We start from the raw sequence: 21,364 nt of genomic DNA on the forward strand, positions 1-21,364 counted from the left end.
ATGCCTTTTCCTGGTAGAAAAAGAAGTGCAAAGTAATTCAGATACAGATTTTTTAGGGAATACCACTGAATGTTTTACTTATTTAGGTTCTTGGTCTGAGTCTATGGAATATAACAGATGACCCCGACCTGCCCACAGTGGGTGCCATTTGCTTCCATGAGGAATTTTTATCTACAGGAACTCTGGGACAGTGCTGCCAAAATTTCCTCAGATGCATTTCATTACACTAATTGTTGTAATTTTGTTCACATATTCTGTTTATTATATATGTCATTTATTTACCAGTCTTTATTTCAGTATTGTTACTATTTCAAAATAGAACTAGAGCTTTAGCTTTTTTACTAAGATTCCCATTAAAGCAAAATTACCTATTGACTTAGAATTAGGAATTATTTTTTTTAAAGAAAATTCATTCCCTGATACTCCTACCTACCTGCTATTTTTAAAAATATTTTTTTCATTTTTCACTTATAGTTAACATATACTAGTTTCAGGTGTACAAAATAATGATTAGACATATGTAACTTAGGAAGTGATCACCCCAATAAGTCTAGTACCTATCTGACACAATACATAGTTATTACAATATTATTGACTATATTCCCTATGCTATAGCCTATACCCCCATTACTATTTTATAACTACCAATTTGTACTTAATTCCTTCCCCCCCTTTCACACATCGCCCCAAACCTCCTAGTATCTGGCAATCATCAAAATGTTCTTTGTAGCTGTAAGTTTGTTTCTGTTTTGTTTGTTCATTTTGTTCTTTAAGATTCCACACATAAGTGAAATTGTATGGCATTTTTCTTTCTGTCTGATGTACTCTACTCAGCACAAAACAGTCTAGGGCCATCCATGTTGTTGCAGATGGCAAGCTTTCATTCTTTTTCATGGCCGAGTAGTGTTCCATTGTATGTACCACCTCTTCTTTGTCCTTTATCCATTCATCCATATGGACACCCAGCGTGACTCCACATCTGGACTGTTGTAAATAATGCAGCAGTGAACATATGGATGCGCATGTTCCTTCGAAGTCGTGTTTTGGGTTTATTCAGATACATACCCAGAGGTGGGATGACTGGGTCCTTTGTCTCTTGCTATAGCCTTTGTTTTGAAGTCTATCCCAGCTTTTTTATTTTCTGTTTCCAATTTTATGAAGTATCTTTTCCGTCCCTTTTTTATTTGTGTGTCTTTTGCTCTGAAGTGAGTCTCTTGTAGGCAGCATATGTAAAGGTCTTGTTTTCTTATCCATTCAGCCACCCTGTGTCTATTGATGACAACATTTAACCCATTTACATTAAAAGTAATTGTTGATAGATACATAGTTATTGCCATTTTATTCATATTTTTCATCTTTTTTTTTCACCTTAAAGAATTTCCTCTAAGATTCCTTGTACCATATTTCCCTGAAAATAAGACCTAGCCAGTCAACTCTAATGCGTCTTTTGGAGCAAAAATTAGTGTAAGACGAGGTCTTATAGTAAAATAAGACCGGGTGTCATGTCATATCATCATATCATATCATATATCATATAATTATATTAACCCGGTCTTATAGTAAAATAAGACCAGGTCTTATATTAATTTTTGCTCCAAAAGTTGCATTAGAGCTGATTGTCCGGCTAGGTCTCATTTTCGGGGAAACACAGTAATACTGATTTGGTGGTGATGAACTCCTTCAGCCTTTTCTTGTCTGGGAAGCTCTTTATCTGTCCTTTGATTCTAAACGATAGCTTTGCTGGGTAGAGTAGTCCTGGTTGTAGGTCGTCCCTTTTCATCACTTCGAATATTTGGTGCTAGTCCCTTCTGGCCTGCGAAGTTTCTGTTGAGAAATCAGCTGACAGTCTTATGGAAGCTCCCTTGTAGGTAACTAACTGCTTTTTCTTGCTGCTTTGAAGATTCTTTCATTGTTTTTAAACTTTGACATTTTAATTATGATGTGTATTGGTGTGGGCCTGTTTGGGTTCATCTCATTTTGGACTCTGCACTTCCTGAGATGTATGTCTTATTTCTTTCCTTCACTGGTTAGGGAAGTTTTCTGTTGTTATTTCTTCAAATAGGTTTTCAGTTTCTTACTCTCCTCATTCTGGTACCCGAGTGATGCAAATGTTGGTATTTGATTATTCCAGAGTTCCTTTAAACTACCCTTATTTTTTATTTTTTGGATTCTTTTTGCTGTTCTGATTGGGTGTTTTCTGCTACCGTATCTTCTAATATCTGATTTCATCTCTGCATCATCTAATCTACTGTTGATCTAATCTGCTGTCATTTCCTTAGGAGCCTGACTAGGTCACACCATACTAATCTTTCAGTTCTATCCAGACCACATTCGTTTTTGTCTCCTTGAACTTCTGTGCACTCATTTTGATTTCCTATTTTACACTTAAATAATGATAACAGAACAGCATAAAATCAAGTCTTTAAAGATGCCTAGTCTTCTTGTTGACATTAGCAAACTTCATTATGCAGTGATTAGTAGTCAATAAAAAATTAAATAATATTACATATACAAAGTGTCTTTGAGATTTTTCAGGTGGATTACTTGTTTTGAACATTTCTAAAACTAAACTGATAAATATTGATTTCAGGTGCATTATTGAGGCCTGGTGTTTACTGCGACAACATTCTAATAGGTTGAATATAGAGGACTTACTAAAACACACGTATGAAGTCTGTCAGGAAATGGGTTTAATGGAGGATTTACTAAAGTTACCGTTTACAGACACTGAGCAGGTAATAACTGATCCATATATACACTTGTCAGAAATTCAGGATACGTTAGGAGCTTACCAGTCTCTTGTGTGCTTCCTAGGAGTGTCTGGTGAGATTTCTGCAGTCCAGTACCAGTGTTCAGAACCATGAATTCCTTTTAGTTCACCATTTGCAGCGTGCCAATTACATCCCTGCCTTGAAGCTGAACCAAACTCTGAAGACTGTTACGGTACAAACTCATTTTCTCATGGGCCGAGGGGGGCGGGGGGGGTCAAGCGACTAAGGAAAACTGATGACTTTGTTATGTTAGAGCTTGTAGTTTGGTAAACACGGGCTTTATATAAATTTGAGCTAGGAGAATCCTCTTCTTACCTTCTATAGCAGAATTAGGAACAAGATATTATTACCTATCTAATTCTTCTATATATGCCATTTTTCTTTAGATATCTGCCTACAATCTTGCCAGACTAATCACTTTTCTCGGGGAAAAGGAGAGGCAGAGGGAGCGGACAGCAGTAGAAATTATGTAGTGCAAATAGCACGGACTTCAGGAGTCACACTGCTTCTTAATTTGCTCTGTGTGCTTGGGACATACTCTCTGAGCCCTGGGTTCCTCGTCTGTAAAATGACAGTATGTCTTTGTGAGGATGCATGGCTGTGTGTGAGGTCTCATGTAGGTGTTACTGACATACTCGCATGTAGAACCACAGTACATGATAACCGTTGTTTTTATTAGTTGTGAAGAATCAAGGCTGGATAGGAGAGACTTGGGAGTTTATTGATGGGTAAGGACTGAGTGGCAAGGCAATTAGGTGTGTGTATGAGGTCCTTGGTTTGGAAGAATGGATGTGTAGAGAAGAAGAAGGTATTTTGGAGGTATTCATAATTATATTTTAAATGGTAAATATATAAACATAGTACCTAACATTTTTGAAGATTAAATTTTTACCAATTATGATATGTTCAATAGAATAATTGTGATCCTCGTTTACGGGAGAGAGCAGTGGCTCGAAATTCTATATTAGACCAGTATGGGAAAATCCTTCCTAGAGTCCAGCGAAAATTAGCCATTGAGCGAGCTAAGCCTTACCGTCTGCCAGCATCATCAGTTCTTCGAGAAGGTAAGATTTCATTGAAAAACATGTCATAAATTATTAGCGAGAAAAGAGATTGAATGATTACCTTCTGCAACCATCGTTATATTTTAGCTCACTTTTGCTTTGATTCATCACAGTAGTACTTTTTGTACTGGCCTGTCTACCCCAAGAAACGTAAGGCTTTCTTGGAAGTTTTTAGTTTAGTTAGTAATTTAGTACAGAATGGAAGAACTTTTTTATTTCATTTGAAGACTCCTGTCCAACTTCTAGAGAACGTGTAGAATATATTTTCATCATCTTCTAAAAGCCCAAATTTTACATTTCTACATAGGTGTTGTTAAACCACATATGATTTTAACTAGTCTTATCTTGTGATGTGTGTTCCCGTCACTCTTATATAAATGTTCTATTAAAATCCTGGTGTTAGAGATGAAATTAAATCCTACATTTTTCATTTTATAGTTTCTCGGCCCAAACCATTATCAGCAGTTCCAAAGCAAGCTGTAATAGGGACTGTGTTAACAAGATCTACTTTCATCAGTAATGTGTTATCTAAAATTGGAGAGGTTTGGTCAAGCAGTGAACCTAAAAATAGCATCTTAGCCTACAATAGGTACGTTTTCCTTCTACCTTTTATACTCCTACTACTTGTTCTTCTCCTGGGTATTGGCAGCATTCAATAAACAGTACAGCCTTAGAGTTTATTTGTGTCTGTAAAAAGAAAAAACTCTATGTTGGCTGCTTTTCTTACAAGAAGAATGTTTTGTTGTCTTTAAAAGCAAATGTGTTCATTGTTATTTGTAAATAAACAGAAATGTACAAAGTAAGAAACAAAAGCCTGTCTTTTCCCATCTAATCCCACCTTTTTAAAGCAGTTTTAATTTAATGTTCCTTGTGACACATAATCAAAAGTTTCATTTTTATTTTCTTTGTAGTCCTAAAATAGAACCATCTCCTGTAGTATATTCTCTCCCAGATCCGGAGTTGCCTGGGGCATTTGTTGGAACACCAATTTCAAAAGCAGCACAAAAAGTTTCAAGGTAATAATTTATTACATCACTTTTTAAAGACACAATGATGGATAATAATTACACTATATTTTAATTTATCTTTAAAATTTTACAAATACTGTTTTAATTTCTTAAATGAGTTTTCAGTGTTTGCTTTTAAAAAATGTAGCAGTAGTAATTTTAATAAATTTTACATCGGCTGGTAGACTACTTAGAATTTTTGCTTAATGATTTGCTTAATGATTTCAGACTGCTTAAAGAAAAAAACAAACTTTGTTTTAAAATCATTAACAAAATTAACTATTCAATTGAATTTAATGGATTGTGACTAGCATTTCTTTCAATGAAATAGAATAGGATAATATCAGTGGGCATTTCACATAGTAAGGTTAAGTGTTGTTTTATGTAATTCATGTTTTGTGCATGATCTAAAACACATTACTTATTTGGGTCATGGTCAAAAAGTTGATGAGGAAATCCTAAGACCTAATGCCGTAATTAACATTTTCTTTAGAAAATGTCATAACTAGAAATTTTTTTCTTGATAGATTTTTTTTTTTAGTATAACTCTAACACATCAAGTTTTGTTAGTGTAAGAATTTGGCTTTTACTCAGTAAGTTCCAGTGCCATTTGTTGCACAGGCCCTGCTTTTAAGAAACAATATTTCATAAATAGGCACCTTAATCATAAACGTTGGTACAATGCAAAGCATTTAACAAAATATCTATTTGGGATAGCTCAATATAAAAGTGAGCAAACAGTTTACATATACAGAATTTAAATACAAATGAGATAGAGAAGGAACAGAAGAATAAGCACAGACAAAAGAGAAAAAAATGTGTAGCAGCCTGATTGAATAACCTTGGTTTAATGAAAATCTCAAAGCTTTGCTTAGTACAGAATAACAAGGAAGGAAGATCCTGTATTAAGAAAATATTTTCTATAAATATGGCCCCAGTGGGTAATAGATTAGTTCTTAAAGTACCTATTGTCTCTGTTGGTCTGCCACCTCTAATTTTAAAAATTTCATCTGAACATAAAGGTCAGAATGACAGGGAAGGGACGGCAACTGGAAGTTTTTATTTCTCGGCACCAAAGCACGCTGCACCTTTCTGGTTATTCTCAGCTTAGCCACACAGGAACATTGGGGTGGTAAAAAGGTGTTGTTTTTATCACTAGAACATATAACCATAAAATAGACTATTTGTTAGGAAATTGGGAAAAGAGGAGTGACCTGTGGTCCACCACAAATGTAACCTGAAATTTTCACTTTCAAGTTTAAATTATTTATTTGTAAATTAAGTTTTTATGCTATTTGGACTATGCCTGCTTAATGCAAATCATCAGTGAGATCATCTTATCATTTGGTATGAACTGGGTCTAGGATATTACAGAAAACCATTCAGTAGAATCTTGAGATTCCATTTTTGTCATTAACCTCATTAATTTGAAAAAAACCTTTTTTTTTGTTGGTCAATCTAGTCTTTATTGTGATGAGAACCGTAAAGGTAAAATAAACCAGTATTCATTATGTATGTCACATGTAGTTGAAAGGAATTTTTACATGTTGATGAAAATAAATGGTAGCAAATGGATTTCTGGGGAAATATTGCCATTTTTTCTTTGTATTTTAAATCGTTAGCAGTTTATCTTTGAAAATAAATGCCTGGCACTTATTGGGGTCTCAGTAAATATTGGTAAAAGGGAAGGAGGAAGACCAGAGCTCTTTTATATATGTATGTATACATATATATATATATATATATATATATATAGTTATCTAAAATTCCTAATTCTTTTTTGCTACTGAATTAATTTTGACATTTTAAACGAATGCATTTCATTAATACACTTGACTGCATTCATATTTATATTCCATGTATTTATCATACTTACCATTGAATGTAGAAATCTGAGTAATTAAATGGGTATGAAATTCTTTTGTTTCTTTAGTATAATAACTCAAATAAGTTAGCATGATTTTTCGATTCATAAATATATTCTGATTACAGACTGCTGGATTTGGTTGTTCATCCTGTTCCCCAGCTTTCTCAGTGTTTGGGGTTTATTCAGCAAACCCCCACAAGTTCTCCTTCATACTTAACCTCCAGTTCATTGCCAGTAAGTTCACAATTAAAAGGATCACATCAAAATGCCTCCAGAGCTTCAGAATTACATTTACTTGAAACTCCTCTTGTGGTTAAGGTGAGTATTACATAGCATTCACGTGAAGCTAGGAAGTTCTTCTTTTTACAGCAGCAGAGAGAAATAAGCTATTTATAACTGATATCTTAAATAGACTTTACTAAATTTACTCTTTATGCTTATCTACCATTATTCTCAAGGTTCACAATTACATTGTCCTGAAAGTAATGCAAGACTCTGTGTGGTCATTATAAATTGGCCTGTATCCTGCTTTTATTTTTTAAATTCCATTTCTGATACCATTTCACTTTACTGCTTCCATCAAATGCTTTTTAATTCTTATGTTTGTTTATTTTAATTCTCTGACTCCTATGATGGAACTATAAACTGAGAGTCTTTCCTACTATCAGGTATCCATCTGTCTTAAAATAGCCTTCACCATCTCTGATAAATTATCCTCTGAGAAACCACAAAACTTATGACTGGTGACAGTGGTCTTTTATCTTCCCGTTGTCAAAATGTTTTTTACATAAGTTATTCCCTGGCTCCTTGTCCAATGTTCTAGATTTAATCCAGAGCTCTCTTCCCTTTTTTTTTGTTTGTGGATATCCAGCATTAATAGTGAGCCAAGGAATTTCTTTTTCCTTTCTTTTTGCATTTTATTTTATTTTATTATTATTTTTTTACAGAGGGCACAGCTCACACTGGCCCATGTGGGGATCAAACTGGCAACCTTGGTGTCATTAGTACCACGCTCTAACCAATTGAGCTAACTGGCCAATCCCTGTTTTTTTCTTTTTCAAGTTGAATGAAAGATAATTCAGTAAATGCTAGTCCCAAAATAGTTATTAAAAGAAGTTAAAAAAGAAGGTTGATAAGATTAAGTTCCTAACATTTAATACCAGTAATTTTAATGTTTTTCTTCAAAATACAATCATATTTTATATTCTCTACAGCTAGATTCATGTGAAATTAAATCGGAATAATTTTATACCTGCTACCAAAAATAATCTGGTAAATAAATTTTGTAGCAGATTTAATGGAATTCTATAATTTAAGGGGTAATTTGTTTACCAGTTCTTTAGAGAAGTGAAAGGATTATTTCTATGAAATAGTTCCTATGCTTTTTTAAATTCATTATAATAAATCTTCAGAGGATTCTTATAGGTAATTCAGTTACTATTGGATTCATGTGATGAAATTACATTTTTTCTAAAATATTGTTAAACTGTCATTTAGATTAACTTGGTATTTATTAAGCTAGGTACTACTGTTTATCACACACTTATCTCTTTCATCTGACTGAAGTTTGCTAAGCAATAGTTAAATAATTTATCTCTACAGTTTATTTTTTAAGTTGAATATAAATTTGGGATACAAGGCCTTTAGAATGACTATGGATGCAATTTTGTTTTGTAGTTTTACATATAGAATGATCAGAGTAGAATTTTGTATTTTCTTTCCAGTAATCGGTAGAACTTTTTATTGATGTGTTTAATTATTAGAGATAAGAATATAGCGACCCTTGTGACTCAGCTGACCCTGTCTGTCGTTATGTATGTGCCTTTTACAAACACTAACAGTGGAATTCCCTTCACTCTTTGTCATAGAAAGCTAAAACTTTGGCCATGTCAGTTACTTCCTCTGGATTTGCCGAGTTCACTCCTCAATCCATCCTAAGGTCTGGTCTTCGATCAACACCTTTAGCATCTCCCTCTGTGTCACCTGGAACATCTCTTACTCCTCCTTTACGACTTAAAGAAACTAGAATTTCATTCATGGAAGAAGGCATGACCACAAAATGGATTGCTGGAGTAAGTTTAATAATATTGGAATAAAAAAGACTTAAGAATATATTAGGTCCTATAAGTAAAACAATATATCAATTTAAATGTTATAGATTTTTATATACAATCTTGCAGATAATCGTGAAATAAGAAATTAGTTCAGAAGGGAACTTTAGGGTATTGGCTAAGCCAAACCCATCATTTACAGGTGAAGAAAGTAGGGCGCAGAAGCACCAGTAAATTGCCTACAATTAAATAGCTTTTTGGTGGCAGAAATGGAACTAGAAGAGCTCTTAGTTTTTAGTGCACGTCTTTTTTGTTTGTTTTTTAACCTATATTGATTTGCCTCTGTTACTAAATTCCTAATTGATTGTCTATTTATGAGGGTGCATATGTCTTCAGAGGTCCACTGTGGGTTATTAGGAACTCATTTGGTTATTGGTCATCTTGCCTATTCAGAGTCTTGAAAATACTGATTTATTGATTAGAAAAACGTTAACAATGATTAACTTTTAATCATGTATCTGAAGAGAATGGATTTAGAATGTGAATTTTGAGAAGAGAATTTGGAGAAATACTGAAAATGGATGGACGGTGTATGTGAGTGGGATGATAGCTTAGACTTGACCAATATTTTACTAGTAATTTTTTTTCAAAACCTTTTATTTAACAGTCTGCAGATGATAGCAAAACAAAAGAATTCGTTACTACACCTTTTTATAAATGTGGAGTTCCAGCAGAAACCGAATGGCTGAAGAACAGAGATAAGACATCTTTTTACCTGAATAGCCCTAAAATGGCCCATCAGGAAATGAATGTGAGATCACGAGATACACCTTCACGAAGTCTGGAGAAACTGGATATGGGCAAAGATAATAGCACTGCTTCATCCAGATCGGACCAGACTACCTCTGAGTATCAGGATGCTCTATCGCCAGGAGACTTTGAAGATACCTTCGTGGCTTCTAAGCCAGCAAGCTCTACCACGGAACTGATTACTAATTTAACTAAACAAACTCAGAAGGGCAGTGATAAAGGTGTGCTTGAATTAGAAGTAACTTCTCTAGACCTGGAGAAACAAATGGGTAAGAACTCATTTCCAGATATTCAAAATGGCCATTGATGTCTCTCAAATTTGTAATAGAATGTTTTTCTACCATAAGAAAAGCATCACGGTTAAATAAGTACGTAACACAATACACGTATCTTATTCTTTCCACTTACAAGTATGGCTTGCATTGTTCCATTCCGTATAAGTAGGTATAAGTTGTGAGGGGAGAAATTATCTGTTTTTAAAATTTGGAAATGAAATTTGGAAAAGAACAGTAGTGTTTGAGGAAGAAATGTCAGGTGTCAGTGTGACTTAAGACCTTCCTAGAACTGAGAGAAATAATACTAACTTTACAGACAAGAGTGAGATTATAATTTTTAACTTACCCAGCAACCTCTAGTTTCTAGAAAACTGCTCTGAAACCAGGAAGTTCATTCTACTCTCCATCCTTAATTCCAAAATAATCACTGGACAATCAAATAAAATGTCCAGAGGCCCATGAATTTATTTTCTTTTTTATCTACCAGAATGTTGAGCCCCTAATGTATGTGCTATAACAGGTGGGATCCTCCTGTGTGTGTGCTACATGTTGAGGCTCAAACAGTGAGTAGACATGGCACCTGCTTGCATGCAATTTAGAGCTCAGTGGACTATACAAACAAATAAGCACTTGTGACGTAGTTTGGTAAGTGCTAGACTAGGGGACCTAGAAGGGGTCAGGGGAACACCAGGAAGCAGGGGAGAATATTGGCTTAGAATTGGAGGACCAGAAAACATAGTCTATTTTTATGTTTCTTATCCCTGCACAGTTTTAACAAGCTTATTTAAAGGTAACTCCTAACTTGAAATTAAAACCAAAACTTTTTTAAAAATCTGGGTCATAATGGTTTTTTTTACGAAATATTTCCTGCCTAAGATGAACTAAGATTTCTTAAAATCTGAGTCCAGTGAAGTTTAGGCTGTGATGTCTTTATTTAATGAGCATTCTTAGACACATTAATAATAAGCATTATTAATTGCTCTAAGAACTCCGGACTATTTTCATAACTAGGATATATCTAGAAGTTGACATTACTCTTTTCATATGCTATGTTCCCCTAAAATATTTGAATGGTAAATATTAGATGAGGATATTTATGGCAGTATCTTTATTGATACTCCTAAAATGATTAGGCAGTCTCAAATAGAAGTTTTTGAAGTTTTTGTTGTTTTTGGGGGGGGGGTTATATAACAAACTCTAGAGTGAAACAGGCTAGATTTGAATCTTAGTTACTTACTAGGTTTGTGATCTGAAATAAGCAGTATGATCATATGCTTGTTTTTTTTCATCATTAAAATGGGGATAATAATACTATCACTTTGAATGTTGAGGACTAAGTAAATTGACACATGTACAATTGTAACAGTACCTGTTAAACCAAAAGTGAGAGGTGGTAGATTAAGGGGGGCTTTTAAGATTAGACTCATTAAATTAGAAGGAACTGTTGGCAATCTAATGTCAAGGGAGTAAACCTAAAAGTATAAAAAAAGCAGACCCAACAGTTGTTAAAAAGTCATAGTCTAAGACCATGAATGCTAACCATTTAGTGTAAAGAATTGTAAATATTCTTAACTGTATGATTTATAGGCACTTTAAAAGATACAGAAACAACGGATCTCTTAGTTGCAGAGGAGACACTTTCAGAATTAAATCACTTAAGCCCTACTCGAGTTGAAGCGTCTCCTTGTGTACCATCAATCCATGAAGGGTAAGTTTTTAATTTCAAATATTAATAATGTGTAATGAAACTATGAACCAATAGTGCACAGATTGGCTCTTATTTAGATCTTTGACATTTTGGTATCTTCTGTTAAAAGTTCATTTGTACAGTATATGTTATTTAGTAATTACCATGAAATCTCAGCATGATAACCAGACATGTCCTGAATACATAAAGACATGATGGATTGAGGCAGAACTCACATTCTTTGCTGATTCTAGTTTTGTTGGAGACCAAAAGTTTTGCTCACAACCGTGCATTCCTCTATGCCCTCCCATTTTCAGTAGTTTCCAGATGATCAGGTGTGTCTCCTGCAGCACCGAGGTGGAGCATAAGGGCTGAGAGGCATTTTGTTCCCTGCCATTTGATTGATACAAGACACTAGCAAAGTTTTTGTTTTTTAATGACTGTGAATTGTTATCCTCCCAGTTAGTTTCATTTAGCACTTGAACATTTACGGGTAGCACTAGATTACAGAAGGCAGTGCTACTAAAGTGTGGTCTGACAACAGATTGATACGGTATGTTTCCAAACAGACTTATTTGAAAACTGTGGCCACAGGTAAATAAAAATTGGCATAAGTATAATTTATACTGACCAACAGTTTTAAATCATTTGTAGTTTAAGTCCATGCCATTGTTGCCAACAAAGTAAAATATTGAAAAATAGGAAAAACAAGTCTAGCATCACTTGTTTCTAAATGTAACATATTTGAGTGTTATTTTAGTATAACTCAAAATGAACTTGTATGGCATTAATTTCTCTGAATCTTGGTTTTCACCAGTGAAATGACAAGTAGGGTTAGAGTGGGTTAGAGCAGATAGGATCTTATCACTACTTTAAAGTATATTATTTCTATTTCTAAAGGAAAATCCTCACCCCGAACTCCAAGGTACCAGTTTCAGATGAAGTGTCAGTTGAAACCTGCACGTCTACAATTAGAAAAGGTAACAATAAATGAATGTATATTTTTGACTTTAGAATTATTTCCTTTCAGTGTTTTGAATAAAGAGTGTTCTATTCTGCCAGCAAAGGAATCTATTCAGATTTCTTTACCTCAGTTTTTCATCTTTGGTGTGTGTGTAGTGTCTGGAGATGTATCCGCTATCCAAATTGCGATTCTTGTTAGGCCCGCTGTGATTCTAATCGTGGGAGTCTTAGAGTGGTTTTTGTGGACGTGTTTTCCTTCAGAACATCTAAGAGCAGAGTAAATTACTAGTCCCCACCCAGACTGCATACCTGCTTCTTGATCTTCTGGGGTTCATAGCTACAGGGCAACCTCCATTTTTATCCTGTGTTCATGATCACTTAAGACCAAGATTGGCTTATTATTAGAAAATTATCACAGATGACTGAATTTGTTCCAGGGAAATTAACAAATATATGGAATTCATTTGATTATGTTTTTAATCTAATGTACATTTTTTTTGAGAGCCTTCTCTCAGATCCTGGCTATGCAGAGATAAGGCGCATCAAGTTTCCTCAGAGAGCTCACAGTGGGTTTGGGGAAAGCAGACACCTTATAGGCCTCTGCACAGAGCTTGTCCACGCATTTCATGTGTGGACATAATCATGCTGTGTTATGACGTCAGTGCTGACTCTTGAGCCCATGCTGTTTACGTTTTCTGCCCTTCTGCCCATCACGTTGTGAATAGGGCTTAGGAAAGGTTTGAATAGACCTGTTTTTCCTCCCAATTAAGAATGTTATAATCAGGCGAGCATAGTCTAACATGTAAAATAAGTCTCCATAACCTGGTTACCCATTTTAAGAATCTGTTATTAATAATTTAAAGTATCTTTTCCTGAACTTTTTTTCTGTGCATATTTTACCCCATATGTTGAAAGGAGATAAGTAGGGCAGCTAAGAGTATAGAGGTTTGAACCAGACTGCTTGGGTTCACAACCCAGTTCTGCTCTTCGTGTATAAGAAAGACTGTGGGCCATACCTGTTTCTTTGTAAAATATTAATAGCTTTAAATGTTAATAAAAGCTCAATAAGTGATAGCTATTGTGAATTATTACCAATTAGTAACAAAAAAGCAACTTTTTTCCCTTAATATGTTTAGAACATTTTCCCCATGTCAGTGTAGATTAATCGTGTCCTTTTCAATGGTTTTGATCGTATTCCATAGTGTGGCTGTTTGTGGTGTGCTTAAGTAATTACTTATTGTTGACATTTGGGCTGATCCCAATTTTTGTTTGTTTTGCTATTTCATTTCTGCAATGAATATTCTTGGGTAGATTTTTTTTTTTTTTTTTTTTTTTTATGTATTGGGGGCGGGGGGTGGGGGAGAAAAAGGGCTGCAACCCAGCATGTGCAGAACTGGCAAGCAACGTACACATTCTGGCTTGTGTGCTGTAGGGACGGAGTCCCAGAGAGCAGTTTCCAGGCTCTCGGCCTCTTGTGGGGGGTGCTGGCTTAGGTAGTAGATGGCTGTTGGCTGTGACTGGTTGGCTGTTGGTTGTAGCCGGTTGGGCAATTGGACTTGCCGGGTCTATAGGAGTATGCACAGATTTTTAATATTTTTATTGTTTTCTCTAATAACTGATTGAAAGGTAAAGTGCATATTTTCCCATTCCTCTGCCAAACTAACAGGCAAAAAACTTTTTTCATTTTGTTTCATAAAGTCTTTATTAAGTATGTTAGGGATGTCAGCCTCATTATCTATTAAAAGTATAAAAATTTTATTTTAGTTGGTTTTTTTTAAAACCCTTTTATTGGTTATTGTTAAACAGTAAAGGTTTTTAAGTTAGTCAGATTCAAACTTTTTTCTCCTTGAGGTGTTCTGGGTTTTGTGTCATTCACCAACTTGAAATTTAAATATGGCCTGTGAGTGCTAATGGCATACGAAAATTCGGCAAAGAGGAAGGTGAAAGGTTCATCTAACCAGATGAACATAATTTTCAGATTAATAAGGAACAAATACCTGATCTCCTTAGTATCAGTATATTGATGTTTCACAATAAGGACAAAAATTATATGCCAGTTAAAAACCTATGTTGTCATTTTAAAATGTAAAATTTATCTCATGTGTTTTATCTTTGTGGAAAGCAAATATGTATGGTTTAAACTCCGTAATTGGATATGGAAGAAACGATTAAAATGTAATCTTCGTAGGCTTTTCCTTTTTAAGATGTTAGGACCTTTTTGGGTATAAAACTTTTTCAAGGAATTGTTCGCAAGTACATTTTAACCTTTTCCCTTCTGTTTGCTTCCCAGATATGTATCATTTTACAGTTAATAACATGGAAGATTAACGCGCATTTTTCTTTCAGCTGTGGCCGATGTCCTTGGTGATAGTGGAAGCTCTGGGCTCATTCCCTCTGAAAGACCTATTGTCTCTGAACATAGGCTTGAGCAGGAAATAGCACTGAACTTAAAAGAAGATCGTGAAATAGAAGTTGATGTTCTAAAAGCAAGTGTTGACTTAGCGGAAGAAGAGCCTCCAATTTCTGATGATCCACCTGATACTCAAGAAATTCATGTAAAAAAATTTAATTTTTTAATTCTTTGTCAGTCTTACTTTGATTGAGTTAGGTTTCTAGCAATAGTTCAAACCTAATGTATTCATTTGATTGCTATACAAAAACCTCTTTATAAAAATCTCTTAAAAAGTACGGACTATACAGGAACACATCTTTTTAAGTAAAATTGTTTTTCATGGAAACTAAAAGGCTGTGTTAAAGAAGTCACAATTGTAACAATTTAATTTCTGCTTAGTATTTGGTTCAGATGAAACTTTCTTTAGCAATAAGAAAATAGATACTGGATACTCCAGAGACAAATATGACATTGAAACTATTTAGAGCATATATTTTGAGAATAATTGAATATGGTTAAATAGAATTTTTTCCCCATGCATACTTGTGGTAGAATGATACTCGCCTGGCTGGGGTTGAACTATAAACATTCCACAAAGGATTTTTTTTTTCTTTGTACTTAATATGACTTATGGTTTCTAAAAATTCCACCAAATCTCTTTTATTATCAACAGGCAACTTTATATATGATAAATGAATTTAAGATGAAGAAAAACCAACTTTTAATTATTTATAGAAATTTGATTGTCTAGTATTTGGAAAGTTTAACTCATAAAAATGTCATGGTTGTCCATATTCATTTTCATGAGTATTCTCACTGTGAAATAGATGGATAAAGTCCCTATTCCTTCAGCTAGGAAGCTGAAACAATTGTGGGCATGTTGTAAGGGGGTGTCCTCATTGCTGGGTATCTCCAGTCTTTTCATCTCACTACATGCTTGGGGAGTGGGAAAATGTCATTGTCTAGGTTGGTGGTAATGTTCTACCTTCTTGGTCAGGAGATCTCTCTGTTACTTTCTACCTCCTCCTTTTTCTCCCCTTCCCTTACCAAAAGGTAAATGCAAGGACCATTCCTTCCTCCACCAAACCCTTGCAAGAGAGGTACTGAACTTGAAAGCCTTAGGAATTTCATGGTTTATGCAGCCCCAGCAAAGGGAAGAGGATTGAGTCTAGCCCAAGGGAGCTTATGTAGGTGAATTCTTCTTCATCCTTACGGGGATCGTGCTGTTTAGAAAAGTGTGGATAGTTAGGTGATTTGGGGATTGTTTCTTTTTCTCTAGTTAATTTTTTTTTCTTGGGTGAGACTAGAGTAAGTCCTTAATTCTTCTCACAACTGTTAGCATCATAGTAATTTTCTTTTGTTAAAACTGTCTTTTTTAGCCAGGGAAATGTAGAATGTCTAATTCCATTCAGAATCTCAAACTCTTTTTCTGTCTAGTTATTTTGACTTGAGAAAGTCTAATTGCTTAAATGGATGTTTTATAAAGTAAACCCATAAGTATATGCCATATCAAATGTAGTTTATGTTTAACAATTCATATACCAAGGGTGAGATGGTCATTTAAAATCGTGATGCTTATGCTTTAGGTTTAAATAATATTGAAATTCTTTAACCAGACTCTTATCTTCAATTCATTTTAGGTGATTGAACATGAAAAGCTCGAAATTCAAGATTCAGAACAAGAGGCTAGGAAGCTTTCATTTAATGAGTATCCTTCAGGAACTCTTAAGCTTCAATATAATTTTGAGACCATAGAGCAACAGTTCTGTGACTTGCCTGATACTAAAGACACTGCTGAATGTGACATTGCTGAAGTAGATGGAGAACTTTTTGTGGCTCAGAGCAACTTTACCTTGATATTGGAAGGTGAAGAAGGAGAAGTTGAGACAGGTGATTCTGCATCGTCTAATGTGTTAGCTAAAGCAGCTTACATAGCACCTGAGGAAAAACACGTGTACACTGGGGAAAATGGTAATCATGGACATGTCGCAAAATTGCCGTCTATCATAACTAATGATCAAGAGTCCCAAAAGGTCGAGACGTTACCATATGTGCCTGAACCAATCAAAGTAGCAATTGCAGAAAATTTACTAGATGTAATTAAAGACACAAGAAGTAAAGAAATTACTTCAGATACAATGGAACAGCCCATTCATGAAAACATACCTTTAATAAGCCAGAAGGTAATGGGTTCCACCAAGTCAGTCAAATCTAGGTTTAAGACTGTTGAGGAAACAAGTGCAGTGACTCTCAGTGTCAGCCAGGTTGATGACACGATTTCCTCCAGAACTCGCACAAGAGGACGTGTCCAAAACCTGGCTGTCACATCAGTGCGTCAGGAAGAGCCAGCACATGTTGCTGCTCCTGAGGTGCTGCTGGGGCTGTCAGTTACAAAGAAAACTAGGAAAACAAAAGACATTTCGGAGGCTTCTACAGATACCTTTCCTGATGCCAAAGGAATACCTCCGAATCAGCAAATAACTCAAAATGCTGTTACTCCTAGGAGAGGAAGGAGAAAGAAAGAAACTAATCAAGACACATTAGAAACTATGAATTCTGTGGAACAAGAAGCACAGGTTACTCCAGGTAGGGAATTAAGAAGGTTGAGATCATCTCAGCTATCAGAACCATCAACTAAAGAAACTTCTTTTAGAAAAGAAGAAAAGCTTTCATCTGTTCGAAAAAGGACTCCCAAAAGAATTAAAAAATCTGTAGAAAATCAAGAATGTGTTGAAATTGTAAATGATCTAAAAGTTAATGAAGTAACAAATTCTAGCAGAAGTAGCAGAAAATTGAGACGTGCTGATTTAGAAGCTTCTGAAGATACAGGACGAGAACAAGATGGGAAGTCCAGTGAACAGCAACTGCCTATTCAGCATAGGACAAGAGTTAAAAGGGGAGACATTACTGCATCAGATGTTACAGAAGACGTGAAACTGGATTCATCCCAGTTGGCTCTCCAAGCAGAATCTGACATGCCTGCTACACCTAGGAAACGTGGTAGACCAAGAAAAATTCATCCATCACCAGATGTAGGATCTACAGCTGTTAAGAAAGGGAAGAGTCCCAAGAAGAGCACAGCTCTGGACCTCCAAAGGAGATCTACAAGAAACACCCCAGCTCAACGTGGAAGTACTGGTGTTAGAAAACCAGCTTTAGAAACATCAGTTTTCGTGCCAAATGAGGAACTTGTTACAGTGGTGAGCTCTAAAAAAAAGCTTACAAAAAGGACTGAAAATCAAAGCCAAAAGCATTCATTACGCCCAGTGTCAGAAAAAGGCATAGATGAAGAAACGACAAACAAAGAACCAGGTGACCGGAAGGAAGCACTGCTCGCCAAGGCCACTTTGACTTCGTCTTCCCATAGCACGAGGACTAGATCTAGCAAGGCCGTCCTGTTGCCTGACCTTTCTGAACCACAAAATGAGTCTGTATTTTCTCCTCCTGTGTCAAAGGTTTCAAGGAAACAGAAAGGTACTTTTATTTCTATTTAAAGCACAATTCTCATTTTATTCAGTCTTCAGTTTCAACATTGTTTTAAAATAAAGCATGATTTGATTTGATTTAAGGCACTATTTCTTTTAAAGATGATTTGTAGTTACAGGGCATTTTTCCCCCTCTAAAAAAGAAAGAACCAGCTTTGATCTTTTAATAGTAAAATCTGAAGATTTTATATTTTAAAATTTATTTTGAGATTCAAAAATTTTCTGGTTCAGTATAACCTTTTAAATCCTATAATTCACTTGACTTAGGTTTAATTTTTGAGAACAGTATCATTTCTCTTCATTCTGCCCTTACATCCTAGTGACTTAATTTTGGTTTCTCCCCAAATAGAATCAACATTTTAAATCTAAGTACCACTGTGTTTTGCTCTTGTTCCAGGTGCTATCCATAAATTCAGACTGTTCAAGGGAAAACATAATTTTATTGATTAGGATATGGAAATTAGTTAAATCTTTATTGCCTCAGAACTGGCCTGGCTACATGCCCAGCCTCCCTTAGAGCCACTGAGGAGCTAATGATTGTGTTGTGTTGGTTGGCGTAGCTCAGACCTTCTCGGCAGGAGAGATGCCTCTCCCAAAAGGGTGACAATAACTCCGTTTGTGTTTAAAGCACAGATATACATAAAGCAGATATATATAAGAACACAAACATATGTACACACACACACACACACACACATATTTGTGCTATTAAGATTTCTGGGAGGGGGGAATTTCATGGAGGGAGGCAATTTAAAAAGGCGATAATGCAGAAAAGGCTAAACTGGTGTAGCTGAATAGATCCATCCTATTAGGGTAGTTCTTTGTAAAGGTGATGAAAATGGTTGGGTAAACAAAATGTAGTTGTTTATCTAAGTTACAGTTTAAGATGTAAATTTCAGAGCAGCTGGAGGATTTGTAAGTAAAGTAGGTGACTTTGTTGTTTTAAACTTTTAAAAACCGTTGCATATATTTTTTAATACATCCTACATAGTTACCTTCTGACTTGAGGAAGGCCAAGAGAAGATAAGGCATTTAAAAATGTTCAAATTGATATTCTCTCTCTTCAACATTCACTATGCAAAAACCTCTTTATATATTTGAGTTTTTGATAAATGATCTTGCTTCCCATGCCACTTATTTCATGAACATTTTCAGATACCTATTTAAATAGTCTCAGAACCCTGGGTGTGCGTGGTTTTCGTATTGTTTTTGTTTTGTCATACATTGATAGAGCCCATGTGTAGCATTGCATTTCACTGCTGTGCCAGACTGCTTCACCATGCTCCTGTTACATACTTGATTTGTTTGCCGATTTTCTAGTATTATAAATAGGCACCTTCTACAGTAAGAGATGAAATTAGAGATGAGAAATTTGGGGTTGGGATCTCTTGTTTGTGCCACCCACCCAGAAAGTTATTTAGCCTTTCTGAATCTTGTTTTCTCATCTTTTCAATGAAGGTAATAATGCCTACCCTACAGGATTCTTGAGAGTATTCGTTACTTTAACGAAGCAGTTACCACCATAGGATGCAGTTTCCTTTCTCCCTTTTCCCTGAGATTATAGTTTCTTCATTATCCTTTGTGCCTATTTAAATTGTATTTTTATTTTATTCATATCTATATATATTTTTTTTTAAACTGGGGAATATTGGGGGAACAGTGTTTTTCCAAGATGCCAAGTCGTTGTTTTCCAATCTAATTGTGGAGAGTGCAGCGCAGCTCACTGGGCCATGTGGGACTGGAACCAGTGACCTTGGTGTTGTACCACACTCTAACCACTGAACCATCCGGCCACCCTAAATTGTATTTTTAAAGCTCCTTTAAGGATGTGTTGGCAGTACAGAGATGAGTGGATACAGAAAGATTAGAAATTAATGTAGATTACATTAGAAAACTAGAGGCTGTCTTCTAATTGAAACTTGTTAAAGGAATAGCTATCTTGGAATTTTATTTAGATGTTTTATAGCTTAAAAGAATGTGAAACTTGACTTCCCCCCCTTTCTCCGCCTACCCCTCCCCACTCCGGTTCAAGCCATTGTTTCTCAGTCTAGTTGTGTAGGACCCAGCTCCCTGGCCCATGCTGGTATTTATGAGTCTTGCGGGGGGGGCCCAACTGAGACAGTTGTTCACCAGTCGTCTGTCGCTGGCTGCCACCTGCTCCTGGCAGCACACCTTAGCCCGTTGCAGCACACAGCAGCCCACAGCAGCCCAGCTCCAGGGAGAGCCGTTATTCACAATCTTAGCTGTAGAGGGCACAGCTCACTGGCTCCTGTGGGAATCTAACCGGCAACCTCGGTGGCCACCAGGCTGGCCCGAAACTTGACATTTTAATAGATTTCTCTTGTTTCCATTCCTCATCAGCAGATAATTAAAGGCCTGTAATGCCTGAGGCTATACATTTATCAATTCATTTGATTCTCACTGCAACCCACTTAAGTATAGGTACTATTACTTCCTTCTTTCCACATTGAGGAAATTGAAGGTCAGTGAGACTGAGCAGCTCTGTCACTTGGGTAATACGTAGTGGTGTCCTAGAGCCAACTCCTGCTGGCTGGTGAGAGCCAGTTTTTAAAACGTTAAGGAATTTGTCGAGCCTGCCATGGTGGGAGCATTTATACCACAGAGATCAGCAAATGCCATAAATCAGAGTTGCTCTGTTTTTCCCGGAAAGCTGTTTACCAGTACATCACTGGGTTTGAACCTGGGTCTTTTGAACTCCTTAGCCCTTAAGTCACAAGGCCATCAAAACTTAGACTCAGGAAAGTTACAAGAGATGAGTGAGGACGTTAACATACAAAGAAATATAATAAAGTCTTGTCTGGCTTATAGAAGCACATGGAAGGAACGGCGGGTGCCAAACATGTTTGCACTGGATAGCATATTTTTATATTTCCTTATTTATTCCTTTGAAGTTGAGGGGGAAATCATAGGTGAAGAATATGAAGTAGTCTGAAAAGCCAAAGAAGCTGTTACTCCAGCTAGACTCAAAAGA

General features: G+C 35.7%; 1 protein-coding gene across 4 annotated transcripts in view; it reads left to right on the forward strand.

The window, feature by feature from the left end:
• Positions 1–21,364, forward strand: part of AHCTF1 (AT-hook containing transcription factor 1) — a gene marked incomplete at its 5' end in the record, with an annotated part of 75,845 nt that overhangs the window by 48,521 nt on the left and 5,960 nt on the right. For all 4 annotated transcript variants that reach the window (XM_081039022.1, XM_081039023.1, XM_081039021.1 and 1 more), the window contains 12 exons: positions 2,591–2,735; positions 2,815–2,943; positions 3,685–3,835; positions 4,274–4,424; positions 4,747–4,851; positions 6,835–7,027; positions 8,578–8,781; positions 9,428–9,839; positions 11,433–11,553; positions 12,433–12,512; positions 14,842–15,050; positions 16,528–18,361. In XM_081039022.1, the coding sequence (XP_080895148.1) occupies positions 2,591–2,735; positions 2,815–2,943; positions 3,685–3,835; positions 4,274–4,424; positions 4,747–4,851; positions 6,835–7,027; positions 8,578–8,781; positions 9,428–9,839; positions 11,433–11,553; positions 12,433–12,512; positions 14,842–15,050; positions 16,528–18,361 (3,734 nt within the window). The remainder of the gene's footprint in view (positions 1–2,590; positions 2,736–2,814; positions 2,944–3,684; positions 3,836–4,273; positions 4,425–4,746; positions 4,852–6,834; positions 7,028–8,577; positions 8,782–9,427; positions 9,840–11,432; positions 11,554–12,432; positions 12,513–14,841; positions 15,051–16,527; positions 18,362–21,364) is intronic.

Source organism: Rhinolophus hipposideros, assembly GCF_964194185.1.
Source record: "Rhinolophus hipposideros genome assembly, chromosome: 26".
Classification (NCBI taxonomy): Eukaryota; Metazoa; Chordata; class Mammalia; order Chiroptera; family Rhinolophidae; genus Rhinolophus; species Rhinolophus hipposideros.